General features: G+C 42.0%; 1 protein-coding gene across 4 annotated transcripts in view; it reads right to left on the bottom strand.

The window, feature by feature from the left end:
• Positions 1 to 26,052, bottom strand: part of DCDC2 (doublecortin domain containing 2) — a 95,109-nt gene that overhangs the window by 21,464 nt on the left and 47,593 nt on the right. For 2 of the 4 annotated variants that reach the window (XM_019490429.2, XM_019490430.2), the window contains one exon: positions 6,895 to 6,972. The exons of the other annotated variants lie outside the window; for them this stretch is intronic. In XM_019490429.2, coding sequence (XP_019345974.1) covers positions 6,895 to 6,972 — 78 coding nt within the window. The remainder of the gene's footprint in view (positions 1 to 6,894; positions 6,973 to 26,052) is intronic. 4 annotated transcript variants of the gene reach the window in all.

Genomic DNA, 26,052 nt, shown 5'->3' with positions numbered 1-26,052 from the left:
TTAAGTAAATTGATTAAAGCAACCTCTCTGGCTTTAGAGCAGATTCTTTGACTCACTGAAGTATGAAGTCACTCCCTATCGCAAAGGCTTAAACCTCATGTAATCATTATTACCTGCAGCCCCAATAACAGCATCCCTTTCTTCTACTTCACAAGCCTTCACTGCAAGAGAGACTATCTGACCTCTGGACAAAAGAGGATTCTGGTTTACAGTCACTATCCACTGGGTTCCACTGAAGCAGAAAGGATGTATGTGCTCCCAGTTCAGGGAGCCTCATCTATGAAAAATGCAATTTTTCCCAAGAGCTGAAGGTGCTGCTTGATACCCTCTATAACTGCCAGACCTCTTGTTCTGGATGTCCTTAACTAACAGTGGCAGGCTATACAGTTCTAAAGCCAAAGTGAGTACCATCCATCCCTAGCAAACCACTCATTCAAAAGAAATTGGGATCTCTCTCCTCAGCTTCATTATAAAGCTTGAGAAAGAGGAGAGGAATTATTTCAACCTGACCCCCTTCAACCTGGCCTTTTCATTCAAAGGCTGTGTTCACCATGTTATCAGTTGAAAGGATCAACCCCAAACTCTTCACTAGATCCCTTGAACTTTCTTCTAGGAGGAACCTGACAGATGCTTTCCCATAGAGCAGTCAGCTTCAACTTGAGCCTTTTCTCTGGTGGTAAAGATGGTTACAGACAGCAGGACTTGCAGAAACCTGGTCACAATGAGAAAGCTCTTCCAGTGAACGTCCTGCACTCCCTTCAGCATCTATCAAAGGTACCACTCTTGCCATGCTGGTGATTCAATGTGAATGGAGCACTGCTTCTGTCCTTACTGTGGAAAAGAAAAATCACAAAGTAGGAGGCAGCTTACACTGGAGAAAGAGGAGAACACAACATTCCAGCTGATGCATTCGGGATAATGTTCCTAAGCAAAGAGGGAAAAGATCCCATTTTCAGACTACTGATTCCCTCTGTGCAGGAAGGAAACAGTTAAGAGAAAGCAACTTTCAAATATAGAAGAAATGAGAGACTGTTAGAAGAGGAATTGTGGTCCCTAAGAGAAGGCAAAGATGACTTACTGTCAGAAGATGTATATTTATTTTTAAAAAACCAACAACAACAAAAGGGAAATAAATTATTTGCTTCTATACATGGAGAGCATGGAAGACAAATGCCTAAAACACACTCTGTAAATATTCAGGAGAGAAAGATAAATTCTTAGCCTGGACTGTGGCAGAAGAGATAAAGAAGAAATTCTATTATCTGAAAAACCATAAAAGGTGTGGAATCATAGAAAATTAGAATTAGAAAGGATTTCAGGAAGTCATCTAATCCAACCCCCTACTCAAAGCAGGATCATCTCCCAACTAGATTCCATCTAGGTCTTTGTCAATCCAGGTCTTAAAAACCTCCAAGGATGGAGATTCCACCACCTCTCTGGGTAATTTGTTCCAGTCCTTCACCACCCTCGTAAGAAGATTTTTTTCCCCTAATATCCAACTTAAACCTCCCTTGCTGCAACTTGAGACTGTTGCTCCTTGTTCTGTCATCTGTCACCACTGAGAACAGTCCAGCTTCATCCTTTTTGGAACCACCCTTCAGGTAGTTAAAAGCTACTATCAAATCCCCTCTCAGTCTTCCCTTCTTCAGACTAAAAAAAACAGGGGCAGGCAATTACTTCAGGTGGAGGGCCACTTAGCAACTTTTGGTGAGCTGTCAAGGGCCACACGGGTAGCCTCACCCCTTGACAGGTGCCCCGCCCCCTGATCATCATCTTGGTACTAGAAGTCTCACCCCCTAACCCCTGACCTTTGCCACCAGAGGTCCCTGCCCTTGCCTCAGAAATGCTCCTTTTTGGGAAGGGAGTTTGCCATCCTGGAACCAGAAAAAAACAAATTATATGCAGGCAGTCCTTGGACTTATGACACAATTCGTTCCTGAAAACCGCGTCTTAAATTGAAACGTTGTAACTTGGAACCAATTTTCTCATAAGAAACAATGTTAGAAATGTGGGATTGGTTCCTGAACCAAGGCCCAATACCCTATTTTCACCAAAAATACCCCAGAATTTTGTACTCAATCAATTATAGCTGAGTAATATAGCTACATTAATGTATGTATATTGTAAATAGCAATCATATTGATTTGGAAGGACTTCTTTGAGGTGACTTTGCTGGACATTTTGAAAGGCTCTTGGTTAGATTTTTTAAAGGGTTCTTGGCTGGAGTCTTCTCAGGAGTCTTGGCTGCAGGTTTTTGTGGAGTCTTGTCTGCTTTATTAAAGGAAATGTCCAAGGAAGTTTGGACAGATATTCTCCAGGGAGATGAGCGACGCAGCAAACTTGTTCGTGAGCATGGCATCACATTGGATCAAGCGTTGTAAAGTTGAAACTGACATCATAAAGTTGAAACAGGGTGTCAATTTATAAACCTTGTAAGTGCAAAACGTTGTAACTTGAAACGTTGTAAGTCGAGGACTGCCTGTACTAAAAATCTAACATCCATAACATATTTTTATTTTATTTTTAAAAGGTGCTTTTGTCCTGATTTGTATGCATTTGCATTGTGTATATAGAGGTGATCACATAAAAGCTCAAAATGTGGAGCCTGTGGCGTGTACTGCTGCCCCTGGGCACACAGCAGGGTTGAGGTGGCTCTGCACTGGACTGCCTTTCTAAGCAGCTGCTGGCCCCAGCCCTGCGGTACTGGTGGGGACCCACGTGCAGTCCAGACCCTCCCCGTGCCTGCTGCAGACTCACCTGCTCATGCTGAACAGCTCCAGCTCCAGCAACATCAGTGCTGATGAGGCAGAAGTGTCCTCAGAGCAGGGGAAAAGCGGCCCGTCCCCCTCAGTGCTGCCCAGTGCTTCCTGCAGCAGCTGGGTGGACCTGCACTGAGCTGTCCTGTGTTGCCCCCACTGCCCTGCTGGGCCACCCGGAGGCAGCAGTGACAGCACAGGGCAGCCCAATGTGGGCTCTGCATGGCTGTTGCAGGAAGCACTGGGCAGCACTGAGGGGGATGGGCCATTTTTCCCCTGCCCTGAGGACACTTCTGCCTCATCAGCACTGATGTTGCTGGAGCTGTTCAGCGCGAGCAGGTGTCTACAGCAGGCACGGGGCCAGGTGCGACTGAGGGACCCACTGAAGGCCGTATTTTGCCCATCCCTGAAATAAACTAAGTAGCCTCTACACACAGCAGCTTCATAGACTGAGAGGAATCTACCTGCGGGCCCCTTTAAACTTTGGCATGAGGATTTGGACCTAAAAGAATTGGCAAACGCTGCTGATACATGTATAGGAATTAAACACTCTCACACCCACTCCTGGGGTGCTGTTTTAGGAACTGCAGGGATGTTCCTATCACAGCAGTGCCCTGACTTACCTCTCTCCAAAGTCCACTGGCATAGAGGGAAGAGACACTTCAAGGCCCATCTGAACAGAACACACATTCACTCTTTGGTGGGGGTTCAAATCTTAGACCGAGTTCTGCCATTTTTAAATTAGTCTATGTGTGCCGAACTTCTGTTCTGTTATGGGTACAAACCAATTTTGTGTGCCAAACTTCTGTTCTGTTACAGGTATAGACTGGTTTCTGATCACTTATACCAATAAAAATGGAATGTCTGTACCTGGCCTTAGACTCCAAAATGCTCTCAGACTTTCATTCCCTACCTGACTTGTGAACACTGTTAGGAAAGGAAACAGAAGTCTCCTTCACATGCCAGAATTGGCAATGCTAAGAAATCTGACGTAAAGCAGGTGCCAGCAGCTACCAGTATTTTAAACACCATGCCAGCTAGGTCTGCTCTGAGCAGGGGTAGATGAGAGGGTGGTTAAAGCACTGAGAACTGGCCTACATTAGTATTGTATCAATAGCAGGGTTGCACTACTGGTAGCAAGAATCAACTATTTTAAATCAATAATCTTATTTTAAAGACTCCAGGTGGCCCCAGAATCCAGCACCTCTGTAAATCAGACAGAGAGGACATAGAATCATTCTCATACAATAGAGAGACATAATAGATCCCATCTAACCTCTTGCAAGGGCCAGACTCTGATAAAGAATTCATCAGGTATCTGATACTGCACTTGGCCATGTATATTTCATAAAAGTCGGAGGGCTCAGTCTTCAGCTATGATAAGTTTACTCAGGGAGAAGTGATGGGAGGGGACAGGAGAAAGATGCTTTTACATATACTTCCACCTCCCTGACCCTGGCCTAGCTGGAGGTGAAATAAACCCATTGTAATTTACAGCAGCTTCAGGGATGCTCCAAATTATTCTGTCTGCAGTCAGGAGTACCATCTGAAGAGTCACCTGTGACAATTACTCTTGTGGGGACATTTCCAAATGTTTTGTGCTGTCAGTTAAGCCCCTAATACATTCAGATAACTTCATAACAAATGTCCCAGCAAAACTCTAAGGGTACAATTTCATCTAATTGGCAAGCAAAGTGCAACCAACTCTGAGTTACCCGAGTGACAGGTATGAGCAACTCCCACCTCTGGGCATGTGTGTGCCCCCATTATAGGAATAGGTGCAACCTCCAGAGATGCCCAGATGTCTCCTTGTTCCTATAATGGAATCTCTTAAGCACCCAGATGGGAGGAAATAAAATCACTTGTATGCATTAGTCATGTAACTCAGAAAAGTTGCTAGCTGAAGCTTGGTCATTTCCTAGCTGAAAAAGGATTCTACCCCAGATGTCCAATATGTTTTAAGCAATACCATTGATCTGAATATACTTTTTCCACTGTCTAAACAAGTTGATGTTCACAACAGTGTTGCAGCTCTTCTCTTTAATGTAGGGGGACATATTTTTGTGTAGAAAGAGCCCCTTGAACAGTGTATCGGTATTTGACGGAACAGTACAGCTGAAGAGCAAAGATTATTTCCTGACTGATGCAGTTCAGTATTTCACTTAACCTGACTGGAATCCTTTTGTACACTTTGATAAACAAGAAAATTACATGGCTGTATTAAATAGTAAATGAGTTATACATTCAAATCGCTTGTAAAAAATCTATATATAATTTTAAATAATTAAACACAGCAATTAATGCCTCTTATATAACCTCCTGTCCTAACCAGCACCAACTATAAAAAATGTATTACAGCACAAATCATAGCATTATACATAGTTATTTAATGCATTTCAAATTTGAAACTGATTGAAGTTTAGCAGCAGGGATAAAAAAATCATTGTAATAATGGCCTGCCCTGCATATTTTATGGAAATCAGAGGCATTTATTAACTGTAAGTTCTGTTTATAAGCAAGAAAGTTAATGTGACTATAAAAAAAACATAATGTGATTTACCACAGGGGCTGCCTAATAAAAATGCAAAATCAAATTAAAAGCAAAACGTAAGAAAAATCTGTGGCTCGTTAATTTGAATGGATTGCTATGAGGGATGGAATGGACACAAGAGTTTGTATATGTGTCTACAACTTCATTTTCTTTCAAATGAATTCTCCAATCTACATTATTGTAGAAGATCCATTGATTAGGTGGTTTGTTCCGTCTGCTAGTTCTGTCACCAAAAAGTGATATAATTAAAAACAAATTGGGGGTAGAGAAACTCACTGTAAAAAATACTTCTCTTCACCTGCTGCTAGAATCAAGCTTTTAAGCATTTCGTTCCTTGTTTCAAAATGTATTTAATTCCTAATAAATTTTCACACCACTATAGATTGCTGACATTAGACTATCTCAATGTAAATTGCAAAAGGTGCTTCCAGGAAGGCTGACTGTTTATAAAGCAGTCTCCTCTTCTAATAGGCAATGTACTCAAGGAAAGAAAAGGTGTCTTGATTCTACGAACTAGCTCATCTTACATTTAGCTGCTACAAAATAAGGCATGCAATATTTGGGGCTTTACCCTTCTCCCACATACTCTGAATTCTCAGCACATTTATTCTCTCTCTTTTTCTAGATGTCTAATTTATTCCCTTGTTTAAGTGACAGGGAACATTAAAGACCATTTGTACTTTGCAATGATAAAAGTAAGTCCTGTCTAGTCTTAATCCATCTGATTTCTTATCATTTTTTAAATTAATCATTCACCTGGATCCCTGTTGTATAAATCGGTTCTAATGGCTAAATCGGCATGAAGCATACTGTGCAGCATTACAACTGCTCTCTATTGACTCTCATACTGCACTGATCATTGTAATGCTATATTACCTTCCTGTACTGAATTAAGCAACACAATTAACAAATGGTTTGTTATTTGTGCATATCATTATGTACGTATATTAAAGAAGGCAAAACTAAAGAAATGCACTTTGCAGCTGAAACAAGGTGGTAAGGTGAGGGGCACTACTAAGTTCATGGGGAACTATATTCAGTGTCTTACAGTTGTGATGATTCACCATTTTGGTGTAAAACAATATTCTTGCTTCCTTCATATGTTGTAATTATCTCCCCTACTATTCAAGGAATAAACCCCAAGTCCAGCGATATCTCTGAACACAAATAAAATTGTGATTTCTCTCTCATAAACAACTGACAATAAATAAGCATTTTTTCTTTACAGTGTTGCTGGCAATGCTTGTCTCTCTTCAGCAAAGTTTTATATACATGGTTAATATGGCAGTAAAGCAGTCATGTCACTGCCTTAACTACATATTTTTATAAAAATGATCATCTAAATATGATCATTAGCATTTTTAACTTTGAATGCATGGTTAGTATTCTATCTTGTTTTTTATGTTATGGTAAACTCTTATTCTTTTGGTATTAATGCAGTTCCTCTTCATGAATATTGAATACAAAATGTATTAATATATAAGAGAAATGTTTATAAAAATATACAATGTAATGACTGTATGTAATGTATTCCTACACAGTACTGACCAGATCTGACTTCTTTCAACAACTATTGTTTTTACCCACCTTTCCATCCCCATAAAATAAAGTTCACTGATGTCTCAGCTGGAAGATATTGCTCACATCTTGAGAAAAAACTGGCCACTGTATTCAACAAAACAGATAAGAAATATCTGTCACTAATACAACATGTTTGACTATACCAGCCTTCTTAAATCTACCAATGAATATGGAGTTTTGAAGCCAGATATACAAGACTGAGTAGTTTCAAATTTATGATCACAGCACAGTGACACCTTATTCTTCATAGCTGCCATCTGTTTTGTGATCAATGATAGTAAAAAAAAATTACACAACTTGTGGTTTGGAAATTAAACCCAAGTAATTTCAAAGAAAATAATAGGAAGTCAATGAGAGTCATTAGTGATTTTTAAAAGCAAAGAAATAACTTAACTATCAAGATGTGTCCTTTCTATAGAGGGGCTGAATATCTTAATATCACTTACAGACAAAAAACACCCCCAGCATACACAGTAGATTGCAAAGAGACATGTGTACTCTAAGGGAAGTTTTACAGATGCATAACAATAGGTTAAGTGTTGTACTTGCAAATTTGGGTGCCTATTTTTCATTTGTCCTCCAGAAATCTCCCCTTTTAGCAGTTATTAGATTAATGAGAATAATTAAAAAGGATAAATTACCTTATTTACTCAAATATCACATGGGGATTTTTCTCAGAAACTAAACACCCAAAATCTGGATGCGTGTCTGAGGCAGGAAATTTCTATTCTGCCCAGAATAGAAGCAGCTTGCTTTGATTCCTGTTCCACAGTGCAACAGAACTGGCATTAGTATTCAGGCAACTGAGGAAGTTATATGACTTAATGGCTCATTGTTCTCCTCTACACAGGTGTTAAAAATTACAGTTCCTCTTTAACGGTTTTGATGTTCCACTAATCTAGTTAACCTTTCTTAGAGAAATTTTGAAGTCTGCTAGCTGCCCCTCATCTCTCTTCTATTTCACAACTCTAGAAACTCTTTAGCTCTTTTCAGAATCATAGATCCATCCATGGAGACCAGTCTTCAGAAGCAACTAATGTTTCAGCTTTAAGTTAAGCAGAAAAGGATGAGTGAATCAGCTGAAGATTAGGCTCTTTCCCTGCTCTATGTACCCATAACCCTGGAAAAAACATTTTTTCTTCATTTTGCCTTCCCAAAAAAATAAAGAGCATGTTTTATTTTGGGGTGTTTTGTATGCAAGAAAATACAGTATATTAAGTGATACATTAAACTAGTGATACTTAATCTCTCCAGCCACAAGGGCTGAATGAGTATTGCAGGGCCTGTCCACAGCCCAAGTTCTGCATAAAGAGTTAGTCCGCAGAACCAGTCTAGCATGGGGTTGGTCCAGAGGTGCAATCCAGTATACTTGCACAACCCTGTGCGCTAGGCATAATCCACATGCTGGATCTGGCTGCAGCACAACTGTATGCAGTGCAATCATCCAGCCTATGTGGAGCTCTCCATGGGTTCAGAAGTTTGGCAGCAGAAGCATGACGGCAGCTTTAATTGCCACGGCTCTAGAAGCACTCAATGCTGTTATCAGTCCCCAGACACCAAATTTCTGGACCCATGGGGAGCCCCACAGGCCAGATGACATGGCTCCAGAAGCCATATCTGGCCTGTGGACTGGAGGCTGAGCACCATTGTACCAAAGTATGTGATGTAATCTTTGGGTTAGTCTTGAGCTTATATCAATCAGCTCTAATCAGGACAGGATGTCGCCACCCACCACCCCATGCCGCCACCTCCCAGGAGCAGGGCCAGGGTGGGCAAAGGCAGCAGTGCCCCACTGCAAGACACAAAGGTGCTGCCCGGCTGGCCGGATGCAGGGGCGGAGGGGGGAGAACTTGGACACAGTGGTCACCACCACCATCCACCACCCAATGCCACCACCACCACCAACTGCTTTCCCATGGCCAGTTGCACATGTGGCTCCACAGGCTGCTGACGGGCAGTGCACGATTGGCCAGGTGCAAGCAGAGGCAGAGGGAGGCACCATGCTCGAATGGAGGCTCTGGCTGGTGCCTGCACTGTTGAGACGAGCAGTTCCCGCCTTCAGCGCATGAGTGCCCAGGATCCCGGCAGGCCAGGGAAGGGGAGAGGAAGAGCCAGGGCCACCACCCTCAGGGAAGTGCCTGCAGTGTGGAGCTAGCCTGGGCCAGGTATGCGTGGGGCCAGGCCCCACTTTAGGTCACCCTCCCCGCTACCCATCCCGCTCCGCATCTGGCTGCCAGGGGTACATTTCTTTAAAAAGGTTGAAAACCCATGCCCTAGTTCACAACTGGCCATTTTCCAGAATACCTGTACTTCAGGAATCAACACCAGAGCAGTAACTACTGATTATATATACAATATTCACTTTGTGTGATGAACAAGCTCTTTATTGCCTTCCACAGCCAACAATGCTCCAAACTACTACCATGATTTATGGCTACAGAGGCTGTTATTTACCAAAACCTGATTTGAAATATTGTGGAAAGATAAATGCTCAGCCTTCTACATGAATAGTGTAAAAAGTTGCTTATCTGAAAAGTCAATTAACTGGAAGGTTTTATATTAACAATACCATCAGCCCATGTTTGGTTTGCTCATCAGTGAGATAAGCAACACATGGTTATTTGTTAGTGTTTGAGATTGTACTGTACATTGATTTGTTGTGGCTTTTTAATATTTCCTTTGCGGTACAGTAATTATAGTTTTCAGTACTTCATACTGTGGTATTTGATTATCCAAAAAAAAATGATTACCCAAGATGATGATGACAACACTAATTATTCTAGATAATTGACTTTCTATTGTATTGCACTACTCTGAAAACTCACTGCCAAGGGTCTAACTTCATACACAGATATCTAGAACCTAATGTCTACTAGTGCTGACTTCGGAGATTCATAACTGACCTTGGAGATTCAAATGGAAATAAAAGTACATGGCAATAGTGCTGTGCAATGCTTTGGTCACTGATTTGATTCAGCAGAGATTCAGCCCAATTCGGCGACCAAATCTCCAAATCCAAATTGAATCAGAAGGCCCTTTAATTCCTCTGAATCAAATTGGAACCCTCCGACTCGATTCGGAGAGATTCAATGATTCGGTCATAGACACAGCTTTAAATGTTTTTTCTATATACCTCAAGGTACCAGGAGGCTCGTGAACACTGAGATGGTGGGGTGGACGGAGCATCCCACGGGAGTGCAGGGGGGTCCTCAGTGTGCTTGACGGTGGACTCGGAAGTGGACCAGAAGCACTTTTGGTCCACTTCTGGGTTCCCCCTCTACTCCCTGGCTTGGCAACTGGTGCCTCCTGGGTCTGGGGGAGTACCCGGGCCCCCCCCCACAGCCAATTACTGTGCCAGGGAGACGCGGGGGGGACAGTGATCCAAATCTATTAATCAAATCACTGTCCCCAGATTTGAGCTGAATCTGAATTGAATATGGCCCGTTTCGCACGCCCCTACCTGGCAAGTACTTCCAGTCCACTTCCGCATCTGCCACCAAGCACGCAGGGGTGGCCCCCACGCTCCTGTGGGATGCTCCACCTGCCCCACCATCTCAGCATTCATGAGCCACACCTGGTTCCTCAAGGTATGTAGAAAAAACATTTAAAGCGGTGTCTATGGCCAAATCACTGACTCCCTGAATCAGCATCAAATCTTCAGATATGGATTTGGCCAAATAGAATTGGGACAGTGATCCGAATCTACAAATAGAATCACTGTCCCCCAATTCGGGCTGAATCCGAATTGAATACGGCCCATTTTGCACACCCCTACCTGGCAAGTACTAAGTATCTAACTTCTGAACTTCCTATACTGCTGTTCAGCTCCTAAAGTCCTGTATGCACAGCAGATGCAAACCAAGAAAACAGCGTGGTAAAACAGTTGTTTAAAATGTGATTTGAGAAGATGTCAAATACACTTTTGGCTTCAGTTTAACAATCCCAATTACTCCTGAGGCATAGCAGCAATAATCTAAGGCTCCAAGCCTCACTTACATTGGAGAATTACACATTCAATATTGCTTATGTGGTAATATTAGCAACATAATTGGAATCCAATCAGAACATTAGTAGCATAAACTGAAAAACAGCTTTAGCCCACCATATATTTCATAAACAGTGCTATATTTAAGTTGTATATGAAGGGGTTTAAACATGATAAAATAAATAATTGTTTATCTTGATTTGAAAGGACTGTGCCATGGATGGGTTATTTGTATAGCATACTGGAGAAACATTGTTTAGAGTTTGGTAGTGTAAGAGTGATGCTGTAGCTATGATGGTGCAGAACATATGCAGTTGTAAGAGTAGTGTTAGAGTTTGGCAGACAAGGTTCCTTCGCTGAATTTGATATCTTTTATTAGACCAACCCAAATAGTTGGAGAATAGTTATTAAGCAAGCTTTTGGGTTCAAAAACCCTTCGTCAGGCTAAGGAAATTTCAGCAGTTGGTATGTGCTCTTCCTGGATGGAATGAAAAGTAAAGAAGCCAGGGGCTGGGCTGGGCTAGGGAGTCAGTTGCCAGGCAGATTATAATCTATCAAAATCCAATGTCTATGTTTAGTCCATGATCTCTAGTATCCAGCAGGTTGATGAAATGGAGCTCATAGGCTCGTCTCTGGGAAGTGTTGTGCAAGTTTCCCTTGAGGATCAGGACTGAGAGATTGGAGAGAGAGTGGCCCTCCTTTGAGAAATGTGTTAGAGTTTGTGCATTTTGAAAAAAGGCAGAGACAAAAATAATTCATGGCTAACCTTGCACTTTAACTGTGCTGGCAGAGGTTATGTTTTTAAATATAATATGAACATAATTTTTGATGGATTAAATTCAAGAAATAACCACTTTCAAACAGTTTGGCATTTATGCACTCAAAATAGAGAAGAGTAAATTCCAGATTGCAGCTAAACTCAGGGAGAAAATCCCAGTGTTTCCAAGGAACATTTCCTTTTCATCTATTTTAATATGCTCCAATATGTTCACATTACAGTTTAGGGTGAAGTTTACTGGCTTAATAGTAAAATAAACCCTGTGTCAAATTTTACTGGCTATGGTACATTAACAAGATATCAAGACATTTTATGGATTGCACAGGAGAAACAAATAAAACAGAATGAAGCAAGTGAGTGGAAGAAATTAAAAAAACAGATAAGTTTAACATGTAAATCTATAAGAACCATCTATTCTTTAGTTATTTGGATTCCTGAACATTTTTATTGCATAGTAAAAACTTTACAACTCATATTTAAAGTTTTAAGTGTTCACCAAAGGGGACTAATTGAATTCTATTTATTCCTAGGATGGATAATAAGAGCGCTAATGAGCAGGGATGTCCTTCTGCTATAGATTTCATAGACATTAGGGCTGTAAGGCACCTCGAAGATCAAGTCCAGCCCCCTGCCTCAGGGGCAGGAAGTCAGCTAGGGACAAAGGATCCCAGGAAGATAAGCATCCAAGTGTTTCTTGAATGAATCCAGAGTAGGTGCCTGCACCACTTCTGGAGGGAGTCTATTCCAGGTCTTGGGGGCTCGGACAGTAAAGAAATGTTTTCTTATATCCAGCCTAAAATGGTCTTGGGGAAGTTTATGACTGTTGGTCCTTGTTTTCTCTTGTGGCGCTCTGGTGAACAGATGTTCTCTCAGGTCCTGGTGTGCACCCCTTATGTACTTATAAGCAGCCACCAGTTCCCCCCTGAGCCTACGCTTTTCCAGGCTGAAGAGTCCCATGGCTCTCAGCCTTTCTTCATAAGGCCTATTCTCTGGCCCTCTGATCATGTGCGTGGCTCTCTTCTGCACTTCCTCATGTTTCTCAACATCCTTGAATTGTGGAGCCCAGCATTGGATGCAGTATTCCAGCTACTGCCTCACCAAGGCCGAGTACAGCGGGAAGATGACATCCTGGGATTTACTTGAGAAGCATCAATGAATGCAAAACAGAGTTTTGTTTGCTTTACCAGCTGCGACATTGCATTGCTGGCTTATGTTCATTTTGTGGTCGGTCATGACCCCCAAGTCTCTTTCAGCAGTGGTACTAGTAAGCATAACACTGCCGAGCCTATAAGCATGCTGCAGGTTCCCACCCCCCTCCCGAGGTGGAGTACCTTACATTTATCGGTATTGAACGTCATCAGGTTTGTATCCACCCACTTACTAAGTTCATCCAAGTCAGCCTGGATCACTAGCCCGTCCTCAGGTGTGGACATTATGCCCCAAAGTTTAGTGTCATCAGTGAACTGAGCCAGTGCACTTCTGACACCAATGTCCACATAGTTGATAAAGATGTTGAAGAGAACTGGTCCAAGGACAGAGCCTTGGTCATGGAGTGCCATAATGATTCACTACCATTGACCACTACTCTCTGGGTCCGACTGCAAAGCCAATTTCCCAGCCATCGGACTATGGTGTAGCTGAGGCCACAGTTGGCCAATTTTTCCATGAGGAGGTCATGGGACACCAGATCAAAGTTTTTTTCAAAGTCCAGATATATGACATCAATCTCTTCTCCCTTGTCCAAGTGATATGTCACCTGGTCATAGAAGGAGATGAGATTGGTCAGGCAGGACCTACCCATGACAAACCTATGCTGGCTGTCCCTCAAGATGTTGCACTCAGCCAGATTATCCAGAATGGTCTCCTTGATAATTTTCTCCAGAATCTTACCAGGGATTGAGGTCAAACTGATTGGCCTGTAATTCCCAGGATCTACTTTCCACCCTTTCTTGAAGATGCGTACTACATTGGCCTTCTTCCAGTCTTCAGGTACTTCACCCGAGCGCCATGAGTTTTTGCATATTTTTGCCAATGGTTGAGCTATGACACCTGCCAGCTCCTTGAGTTCTCTAGGGTGTAATCTGTCAGGACCAGCTGGCGTTAAAGTGTCCAGCCTCTCAAGGTGATCCTTTACTAGATCATCACTGATGCTGGGTATAAATACGCCCTCACCCTGGCCATCCCATGTCTTGCTAGGCAGGGCGGTCCCTTTGGACTGATGAAAGACCATCATGAAGTACCCATTTGGCAGATTGGCCTTTTCCTGGGTATCGGTTACCAGCTGTCCCATTTGGTTCAGCAAAGGTCCAATGTTACCCTTGCTTTTTTTCTGACTCCATACATATCTGAAAAAGGACTTTTGTTATCCTTGATATGTGAAGTCAGATGGACCTCAGTTGCAGCCTTGGCTTTCCTGATCCTCTCCCTACAGGCAGGGACTAGTGCTGAGTACTCCTCCTTGGTGGTAATTCCAGCCTTCCATCCTTTATAAGTCTCTTTTGAGATGTAGGAGGTCTTCAAGTTCCCTGCTGAGCCAAGGGGGTTGCTGTGCCCTTTTACTACCCTTCCGCTTAGATGGGATGGCCATCCCTTGTGCTGTCAGGATTGCTCCCTTGAGGAGCAACCACTCCTCTTGGACTCCTCTTCCTGTCGAGTCATGGTCCCTTAGGGCCTGGCCAATGAGCCTCCTGAGCTTGTCAAAGTCAGCTTTCCTGAAGTTGAGGACTTCTGTATTGCTGACTGACTTGCCAGGTTTGTGATGGATAGTAAAGGTAATCAGCTCATGGTTACTATCACCCAGCTTTCCATCGATTCTTAGGTCATTGACTATGTCATCCCCTTTGGCCAGTACCAGGTCCAGCAATGCTTTACCTCTCGTTGGCCCATAGACTTCTTGAGTCAGGTAGAGCTCGTCCATGCATGTAAGGCAGCTTTGCGACTGACCGGATTTGGCCAAGTGCTCTTCCCATGACATGTGCAGGTAGTTAAAGTCTCCCATGACAACCATGCTTCAGCCAGTTCCCTGGTGAATTCCTGGTCCAGATCTTGTTTCTGGTTAGGAGATCTGTAGTGGACTCTACCTTGATGTCCCCTGTACCACGTTCCTCACATATTTTAACCCAGAGAGACTCCTGTCGTCCTTCCTGGGTGCCAAAGTCAATTTGCAGGGATGTGTGGCTGTCCTTGACATATAGAGCTACACCCCCACTCCTTTTATCTGTACAATCTTGCCTGTACAGGGTATAGCCATCTATACCTGTGGCCCAGTCACAGGTAGAGTCCCACCAGGTCTCTGTTATCCCTATGAGGTCATAGTAATTCTTGTTTAGCAAGAGAATCAGTTCCTCCTGTTTATTCCCCAAGCTCCTGGCATTGGTGTACAGGCAGGTAAGTGTCCCATTGGGGGCCCCTGCCTTCCCTACAGATCGTTCCAGGGCTAGGGTATGGGTGAGTTCCCTTAAGTGCCTTAGCCTGTTGGATTTACAAAGGTTGCTGGATTCATTAATAACACTCACATTACTATGACATAATGGAAGGTCTCATTCCACTCCAACCCTTTCTTTAAAACAATAGTGACAGGCAAATATTTCTTAGTGTCATATCTTTTGTTGGACCAAGTATGAAGTTGAGATAAAGTTAAACAAGTTTTTGAATTCAAGATATTCTTCAATGCAAGACCTGGTGAAGAATTAATTGCATTTGAAAGCTTGTCTAATTTTATCTCAATGACATAGTTGGTCCAATAAAAGATATAACGCTAAGAAATCCTTGCTTCTTGCATATTATGTGGACCATCACAGTTGCATCATCCTTACACTACTTAAAAAAAAATAGTAGCACAAACAGTGAGGTTCATCTTTAATTTCCTGTGTTCTATACACATAGCCAGAGACATTCAAATTCTCTTTTCTGAGGAGTCCTTGGGAGACAAGTGAGAGGACAAAATGAAGAAAAGTGAATACACTGATTTGTAGGAAAACTAGAGCTCACCTTGAAGAAAATATTAAGTACCACAATGAAGTCAAACTAGAGAAATCAGAAAATGGAGATGTGTTCGTCTCAGAAACAGACATATATTGCTACAGGATGTGTTCATAAATTCTGAGCACCCAAGTTGGAGCACTACAAAGTTGCTGCAAAAGCATGCTCTCCAGCAAGGGGGCAACAAAATTGAGGAGAGCCCCCCCAAAAAGATTCTGCTACCATTGCAGCTAGAGCAATGTTGGAAGTGGTGGCCAGGCAGGAGCCCAAGAGCCAAACTTAACCCCTTGTAGACTGCGAGCAGGTCACCAGTTGGACTTCTCTGGCCTACAACAACATAACAGAGAACAACAGCCTATGACCCAGGCAGGGAAGTTTAAAAAAAAAAATCAAAAACTTCAATGGTGAACTGGATTTGGTTTAAACCCAAGCTTTCAGTAACTGAGGCACTAACAATCAAAACAAATTCAGGAGCAGCAAAAAACCAAGACCTCTTGAATGCACTTTTGTGAATCCTGTGAGTCCAGTTCCCATTTATGCTCCTGAGAGCAGTGCAAAGGGGCCTTCTGCATTCTAGATGAAAATTTGCCAGATACATTATCTGTTTTGTTTTGGGCTTGTTATTTTTTTGTGGGGAGATTTAAGTGAATTAAATATTTTTGTCCGACAATCATAGCACAGAGAAATGCTTGCATTAACTTGTAATGAACACTTAAAATACAAAAACAATAGTCTTTGTTCTTGTGGGTTCTTGTCACACTTGCACTGTTTTAATATAATGTACTTCACAATTGCACAGGAAATTACTTTTTCTTTAAAGAGTCTTAATCCATAAATCAAACATAAAAGCCGTAGATTAAAAATTTTATGGCATTTCAGTGTATATTTAATAGATATGTTCCAAAGAACAATTTCTGACTATTTAGAAACAAAGTTCCATTTCACATGCATGGTGTGATAGGAGAACTATATTCCATTTAAAAAGAAAAGCAAAATGAAATAAGCTATGAAGCTGTGCAATAAGACTTGATAAGAAGTAAAAACATGTTTTAGCTACTAGGTCATCTGTTTAAATGTCTAGTACAGCCTCTTGACTAGGTAATAGTGTTGCAGTCAATAAAGGGTTAAAAGCTTCCTGCCTTTTTTTTTTTAAGAAATTTTTCATGTTCCAAGCCAAATCAAGTCCATATCTGTAAGTCAGTCCAGAACCATAAGTGGCTCTCCAACCGGCAAGCATCCTCCACCCCCACCAGGGGATTCAGATATTTCCAAAGTCTTTTGGCAGGCATCCTACATGCAGGCCCAAGCCCAGAGGCTTGGGGTTCAGATGTCCCCAAGTTTCGCCTGCCCTCAGCCATATGACCACAGAAGCAAGCTAGGGAGGAGGCTTCCATTTCCATAAGGTGGGCTTTAAGCCCCAACACCTCAGTTAGTACTAAACCACACCAGAAGAACAGTTATCCCTAGAAACACTTAAGGAAAACTGCCTTCGTGGACCCAGATACATAGTGTTTCCCCTCCCTACTCATCACAGCCTTGCAAAGGGCCAACTAAAAAAGGAAGGAAAGCTGATGAGGCAAAGGGGAATGATGGTGTGTCCTTTCCACTCCTGACTGAATAAAGTAGGGAAAAACTATTGAAATTATTGTTCAGGAAAGCTGTCCAGTAAATAGTATCTCTTTTCCGTGGGAAATTTCAAAATATATTCTTCTAATGAATTAGAACAAGGAGTTGAAACACTGAAGTTGTGCATAGGTAGGAAATTAGTAAAAGCTGAGAAACTGAGACAGAAATCTATCAATTAGGCAGAACACACTGCTTAGAGGAGTCCTGAACACATGCTCTCATACGTTCTCTGGCTTTCCCAAGACTTACTCAGTCACATATGGGATGTCTCCAGCACAGCTGGGACTTGAACCCAGCATCCCTAGTCTTAAAAAGGAGGGAGAGGGCCAGAGAACAAGATAAAATAGAGTAAAATAAGTAAAAAAGAAACCCAAAACAAAGAAACAAACAAAAAACCTGGATGTGGAACCACAGAGGAAAAGAAGGAAGAGAAAAAGATCACAAAATAAGGAGAAAGAATAGAGGAATGAAAGGAAAATAAAACCAGAGATGAGATAGGGAAGGGATAAGAAGAATGAAAAAAAAACAAAAACTAAAATGAAAGGGGAACTGGTAAAAAGAGAAAGGAGCTATACTTATTGGCTAAGTACAGACAGTCAAATAGCCTGAGGCTGAATCAATTCAATCTTCTCAGGTTAGTCTAAACTGTGTAGATTGAACTGATAAGCAAGTGAGCAGGCATTGACTTTTGATTCCTAAAATGCAGCCACATGCCTGCAGTGGCCCAGGCCAGAAGCCGGGGAATGCTAGTGCATGCCTTCTTGCTTAGCTGGAGCAGACAGCTTGGACCATGGCTGGCCCGCCCACCCTGCAAGAGGCAATTTGCAAGGGAGATGCAAATCATCCTGGGATGCTGGGGGACTGTGATTTAACTTGAATCTGGAGGGGATCTGGGACAGAAGTTCAATAAACTGATTTAATTTAAAATCAGTTAAGTCTCATACTACTTCCTTCCAACCAAACTGGTTTTGGGCATTTGAAAGCAGTTTATGTGCACTGAATTTCTGTTGTGTTACACATCTGAGCCAGGTTCCAATTACTTATACCAGTTTATATGTAATTTCTGTTCCGAGCTATTATAGTTTCATAATTTCATAGCTGTTAGGGGTTGGAAGGGACCTTACAAATCATTGGGTTCAGCCCCCCCTGCACTTGGGCAGGAAAGACTGCTGGGCTCAGATGACCCCAGCAAGATAGGCACCAAAATGTTTTTTGAAGATCGTCAGAGTGGATGATTGTACCACCTCTGGGGGAGCCTGCTCCAAATCCTCGGCACTCAACTTATGAAGAAGTTTCTCCTTATGTCTAGCCTGAAGCGACCTGCAATCAGTTAATGCCCATTATTTCTAGTCTTCTCCTGGGGGTCCTTAGTGAAAAGATGCTCCCCCAAGCCCAGATGTACGCCTCTGATATACTTATAGACTGCCACCAAGTCTCCTCCGAGTCTTCTCTTCTCCAGGCTGAACAGTCCCAAGTCTTTCAGCCTCTCCTCATATGACCTGGTATCTAGGCCTCTAATCATGCATGTGGCCCTCCTTTGGACTCTCTCAAGCTTCTCCACATCCTTCTTGAATTGAGGCACCCAGAGCTAAATGCAGTACTCATTTGTGGTCTCACCAACTCCGAGTAGAACAGGAGGATGACATCCTTTGCCTTGCTCAAGATGCCTTGGTGGATGCATGCCAGAGTCTGATTAGCTCTGCCAGCTACAGCTTCGCATTGGTGGCTCATGTTCATTTTGTTGTCAGTCATGACTCCCAGGTCTTGGTCAGTTGTGGTGCTGGCAAGTATAGTACTGCCAATCCTGTAAATGTGTTGTGGATTATTTCTCCCCAGATGAAGCACTTTACTTATGATAATGGAGAGCTCAGATACTATAGCAAAAGGGTTCACAGAAAATGTTTTTAAAAGTATATTTAAACAAACCAAAACACAAAACGAAATCCCAGAAGGACATCCTGCCTTAACACCAGGGGCAAGAGAAAACTCCAGGTGTGAAATGTTGCAGTCTCACAACTTAGGGTCTCCTGACATCTTCGATGCATTCTGCAAATGCAGATGGTGCTGTTAAAAATATATGTATATTGTCCAAGGTAATTAAATATACTTTTGAATTTTCTATTTTAATTATAGACAATCCTGCAAGTGCTGTCAAATACCAGTGCATGTCAAATAATGGGGTGGGGGGTTTCTTCTTTTTTTTGTTTCTAGGAAAATTATAGCAGTTGCAAAAGTGGGAGCCTGGCTCTAAACTATAACAGTCCTTTCTGAATTGTGAATTCTCCACACATCCATATCCAAATCATTCTCAGTGATGTGTGGTCTTCATAGTTTAGTTAGGCATGTTTAATTGCCAACATAACTAAACAGAGGCCTTTTTAAAAAATAAATATTTTAAAATGGAACTAAATGCAAAAAAAAATCTAATACATTAATGGAGCATTGAACTTGCGCCTTTAAATAAATGACAAGATTTGCAACCATTTCTTCAGTGATTTAAACTTAATTCATCTACATATGTTTTTTAACTCAACTATATTGTATATGTAGTGTATTTAAGCATATACATTTTATGGTGAACAGAAATTTATTTCAATTATACACTTAATCAGAAAAGCAAGAATAGGAGACACTATGTAGGTACAATATGCCTGAGTTAACACTGCTTCTGGAACCAGAGCTTTTATGTGTCTTGGCTTATACTTTATTTCAAGTATGCTAGGCCCATAATATTTGCATTTAATATACTAGCATACATACATACTCATGTATACTCTAAAAAGTCTCTGTGAAAGACATCACAACCACAAACAATTCGCATGTATAAGGATGACATATTTTCCTAAATTTAACAGGTTTCATGCCAAGAGTAGAGTTTATACATTACATCCTATAAAATATAAACTGTTTCTTCCACGCTGACTAATAATGGTACAGAGACTAGCATATAGGTGAAAATTGCCATTAAATCTTCAATAATAGTACCAAATGAGAGTACTATACTTTCTAGGTGGTTTGTATGATAATGTACACATTTAGAATAAAGACTGGTCTCTAAAAACACAGTATATTAGCTCCTGAACCTCCAAGCTCCTAAGTACTCACATAACTTTAAGCATGTGATTATTTTCATTGAAAACAGAGGCCATGAACAGACTTCTGTTTCTACTGGAAGATTCACTGTTCTCCTGGTAGAAACCAAAAGTATGCAGACATTCAAGCTTTTTCTCCTGGAGCAAAAATGGCTGTTCTGGGAAAAAAAAAATAACCCTACTACAACAAAGTAGAGATGACTCCTGGGAGTTTTTCCCAGGAGACTGAATGCCTGCACACTTTACCCTGGCTTTACTCTTCCTGGGGCCTAGTTCTGGAGCAGGCTGGGGGGCAGCTTTTCCTGTGCCTCCCATAGGCTGGGAGGGGAGGGAAGGAACAGCTGCCAGTTAATCCCTACCCATTTCTCACTCCAGAGTTCCCAGTGTCAGAATCAGACCACGGCTTTGCCATGCTGCTCGAGTCCCCTGGGAATATAAGGACTGAAGCAACCCATGTTTTCCCTAGCTCAGAATTAGCCCCGTCTTGGGAAAACACAAGGAGCAGGAGAGAAGGGTGGATACAGTTTAAATGTCTGTACTGCTCCCTCTCCCAGAATCATTTCCAGGAGTGGAACTGTTTTACCACTAGAATGCAACAGGGCCAAAGTAAGCGTGTATATGGATGAAGAACTGGGCCTATTTAGAACAACTTTTAAGCGTACACATTTACCATTAAGCAAGCATGGGGCTGACATCTTCACACACAAAAGCTACACTGATTTCCTTAAATCAAACCAGAAAATTATTTAGCTAAGTCCATCCAATTCCCTTGAGTGGATGTTCCTAAATTAGTTTAAGGCAATATTTATGCCACTTTCCTGCTGAGCCCAGTACTGTCATGGAAAGATGAGCCTCACCCACTGACTCCCATCCTACATGAAGCCAAGCCCAGCAATTAGGAAGACAAAATGGATACTGAGCATATGCCCCAACGCTCCTCTTAGGTCACTTTGGTCAGTCTTGGAAAAGTGAAGGAATGAGACTGAAACAGAGGCCAGATAGCCTAGGAGAATGGGAGCTCTGTGGAAATTTATATCACTATCTTCCACCACTGTGTCATCCAACTCTTCTAGTGCACATAAATGAGATTTTGAGTCAGTATATTTGGAAGTTCAACTCAGGACAAAATCCTATATCCTATCACCACCAGACTTGGTGGTGACAGCTTCATTTTCACCATGGCCAAAAGGGACCTATGGGTAATGATCAAGCATTGCATGAATATGAGCCATCAGTGCGATGCAGTGGCCCGCAGGGCAAATAACATGATGGCATACATCAACCAATGCATCTTGTGAAAAACTAAGGAAGTGATACTCCCGCTGTACTCAGCACCGGGGAGACAAAAGTTGGAGTATTGTGTCCAGTACTGGGTGCCGCACTTCAATAAGGACGTGGAAAAACTTGATAGGGTCCAGAAAAGAGCCACCCATATGATCAGGGACTTGCAAGCCAAGCCATATGAGGAAAGGCTGAGGGACCTGGGACTCTTTAGCCTAAAGAAGAGAAGGTTGAGAGGGGACTTGCTAATAGCTGACTGTTATATCAGAGGAGTACATCAGGAGCTTGGTAAACAACTGTTCACTAGGGCACCTCCTGGGAAGACCAGGACCAATGGATACAAACTCCTGGAAAGCCACTTCAGGCTTAATACCAGGAAAAACTCCTTCACAGTCAGGGTGTCCAGACTGTGGAATAAACACCCTTCAGAGGTGGTGCAGTCACCTACCCTGGAGGTTTTTAAGAGCAGACAGGACAGTCACCTCGCTGGGGTCACTTGACCCCAGTTGTCTTCCTGCCTAGAGTAGGGGGGCTGGACCCAATGATCTGCGAGGTCCCTTCCAGCCCCTAACAATCTATGAATAGAAAATATTCCCATTTTGTCTCCAAGAGACTAAGTACACCTTTATAAAATTTAGAGATTCATGACATGTTCAAACTGATTTATAATTCCCACTCTGGTAGCAATACCTCTGGAGACTAATACAAGTTAAATAACTGACTTGAGGCAAGTTAAAAGGAGGGGAAAAGGCTATTTTTCATTTCAGTACCCAATTCCAACCTCAAAGACGCTATCGATTTACCAGTATTCTTCACTAATAAATGCATGCTACACTTAAATGTAAATTGTCCAAAATTACTGCCAGAATCCCTATAAATATGAATTTCCTACAATTTACCTTTCATGAGAACACCTATCAGCTGCTTCACAGCATGAAAAGCACAAAAAGGCATTAGGAAAAAATCTTTCTCTGGCAAACTAGACCAATACTCCATTCACATAGCGAAAAAGAAAGCTATTACTCTGCAGGCAGTAAAAGCCTCATTTTAGAGATCTTAGGAAAAAAGGAACTGAATTCACTTTTGTCCCAGCCATTTGAAAACTGTTACATTTTTGCTGACAAAGAAATGAGTATGTCACTCCCTGCAGCTTAAAATCTCCAATTAAATCTATTTTGAAATAAAAGTCTATATTTTTTTAGGACATCAATGTGTAAACAGGACTATAGGAATTGCGAGGCTGGAACAAGCCCACGACTCATCTTGACCAACGTCCTAGGTCTGATGGTGGTCAGTATTGGGTATCTAAAAAGTGCTAAAAACCTCAAAGGAGAAAGACATGGGATAATCTGCACCTTGTCTGAATTTCAGTCTAATCCTTAATAGTTAGAAATTGGGTTTTGCCTTAAAGCATGAGTTCTAAAGCACTTCCCACACAGGTTAACACTAATACTAGATATTCTAGATATCTTCTTTGAATCTTGTTGATATCCTGTAGCAATGTGTTCTACCATCTAGTTATACAGTGCAGACATAGAAAGTATTTCTTTTTTAAATCAAATTTGAATTTTCCCTATCTTCATTTGATTGGCAATCCTCTTTTCCTTGTGGTATGAGACAAGGAGAACAGAATTGCCTGATCTATCTGCTCACTACCATTTGGGTTTTTTTCTTGTCTTCTCTTTTCTAGGCAATCCTGTTGTTTTACTCCATTCATATATGTTTTTTCTCCCTACCCCAGTCCCCTGCTATTTTTTCCCCTCCTTTGAACATTTCTACATCAGCAATCTTCTTTTTGATCTGGGATAGCCAGTATCCCACACAGAATCCCACATAAGGTTATACCACTGATTTGTATAATAATGCAATATTTTTTCAGATTGTTCCCCACACTTCTCCTTATGCACCCTAATATCATATTGACTGATCTGACCACAGTCACACAGTGAGAGGAGGCTTCCAATAAACTGGTGACAGTGATGCCAAGGAACTTTCCTAAGCTGATACAGCTAATTTAGAACCTTGTAAACGGTATAAGTAATTCATTTTTTCCCTGCCAATCAGCATTACTTTGCATTTATCAAATTTAAATTCCATCTTAAACATAGGATCATAGGAAAGTAGAGCTGGAAGGCACCCCATGAGGTTTTCCAATCCAGTCCCTTGCTCAACAGGGTTGCACTGTCCACAACCTTCCGAACTGTCTACAACTAGACCCATTACTCCATTTGAGAAATGCTGAATATAGCAGAAGAATCACTTCCCTTGATTTACAAGCAACCTTCCTGTTAAAATACAACTCAGTATGCTGTTGGCTTTTTTGGCAACAAGAACACACTGTTGGCTCATATTCAACTTATTGTCTACTATAACCCCCAGGTTCTTCTCTGCAGGACTGTGGCCTAGCAAGGCATTTCTCAGTCTGTAGTTGTACACAAAGGATTAAGACCATTGCTGCCAAGAGGAAGCAATGAGTGATGCTGGCTGGAGATTTCCTCCTGTGGGGCACAGAGACCAGCCTGACATATTAGCTTAAGAGGCCTGCTGCCTACCAGGATTCTGCATCTGAGAAGTCATGGAAAGGATGCCAAGATTCATCTGGCTCCTCATCCATGTGGACACTAATGATACTGCCCAGGGTGACCTTGAGCAGATCAAAAGTGACTACATGGTTTTGGGCACAAGGGTAAAGGGAATGGGGGCCCAAATGGTATTTTCATTGATCCTTTCAGTCAAGGGTAAAGGCCCATCTAGGAAAAGATGCATCCTAGAGATCAACATGTGGCTGCACAGGTGGTGTTGCCAGCAGGACTTTGGCTTCTTTGACCCTGATGTGGTACTCCAAGCAAATCAATGGCTGGGAAGAGATAGGGTCATATTGAAGAAAGTCCAGCACAGAACAACAGAAATTATTAGGTGCCTGAGAAGCAAGTTTTATGAGAAAAGGTTGAAAGAGGAAGGATTATTTAGCCTGAAGAGAAGACTTGAGAGAGGTTTTGATAGCAGTCTTCAAATACCTGAAAGGTGATTACAGAGAAGATGGAGACAGGCTTTTTCTCTGTGGCCACAGGGGCCTGAACTAGGAGCAATAGCCTTAAGTCACAGCAGAGGAAATTTAGCCTGGAGATTATGAGGAACTTTCTGACTATGAGGGTAGTCAAGCATTGGAATACGGTATCCAGAAAAGTTGTGGAAATTTTCAGGAACAGATTGGACAGGCACTTGGCTGGGATGGTCTAGTTAGGGATGATCCTGGCTTATGTGGCGGGGTGGACTAGATGATCGTGTAAGGTCTCTTCTAGATACAAGACCCCTTCTTTACTATGATCCTTGTCACCCCTAGGCGAGCATGGCTTGGCCTCTCTTGCCACTGGAGGGAGCTACTTCTTATCCAATGCCAAGGCTTCATACTTGTTCTCCAGCTGTACAGCCACAGGTTCAGAAGAGGAGTGATGCCCATTCAAACTGCCCTATTTGCTGGCCTATTCACTTGTTCTGTGTCCTTGACTTCTGGCAAGCCTAGCCTGTCCACTTAGGGAAGGCTGACCTCCTTGTTCATACTGTGCTCAGCTCAGTCAGAGGCTGGGCTTAACAGCTGAGAGTTCTCCTCTGTACATTCTTCCAAACAACCTTGCAAAATGACTCCCAAACTGAAGCTATATCACCATGTCCAATCCAGGCAGGCTTTCCCACTCACCAGCACTCACAAACCCTCTCCCTAGATAATCACAGCTTCCTGCGCTCTCCCAAGCAGGAGTCCCACTTAAACTCCTGTTTTCTAGCTTGCTCATTGGTCCTGTGGTGCCCATTCCTGTGCTGCTGACTTATGTTGGCCATTCTTCTAAAGATCCTCACCAACTTGTCTGGAGAAGACTAACTAACACAAATAACTTTAGCACCTAAAAATTCTATAACATCACTTCTTCCTTGTATATTATCAATATATTAATGAATATATTAGTTAACCAAGCCTAGTTGATGACTGCTGAAATTCTGCTATGATGAAACCTATCTAATCCTATACTTTGTTTCCATGTAATTGCCATAATATGTGCCTGAATTACATATGCAAATGAATAGTAGGGAAAATGTGTGTGAGAACAGTTTAAGAGTCTATTATACTTTACTTGAAGAGACTTTTATTTCTTAGCACATCTGAATTTCTAAAGAACAGTGTTACAAGGGTGTAGGTTGCAGCTGTGTTGATCTAAGGACAGAGGCAGACAAAGTTCTTTGGGTCAATCTGATATCTTTTATTAGACCAACTTAAATTATTTGGAAAAAATTTTCTTAGCAAGCTTTTGGGTTTTGTCATTCATTTCCTTGAAAAGAGACCAATCACATGGCAAGGGACTTTGCACATCACATGGAATACAGTGTTAGACTAGAATAATGTGTTATCACTCGATATGCATATATAA

Source organism: Alligator mississippiensis, chromosome 3 (assembly GCF_030867095.1).
Source record: "Alligator mississippiensis isolate rAllMis1 chromosome 3, rAllMis1, whole genome shotgun sequence".
NCBI lineage: Eukaryota > Metazoa > Chordata > Crocodylia > Alligatoridae > Alligator > Alligator mississippiensis.
The sequence above is the reverse complement of the archived record's forward strand: the minus strand, read 5'-3'. Positions and strand labels throughout refer to the sequence as shown.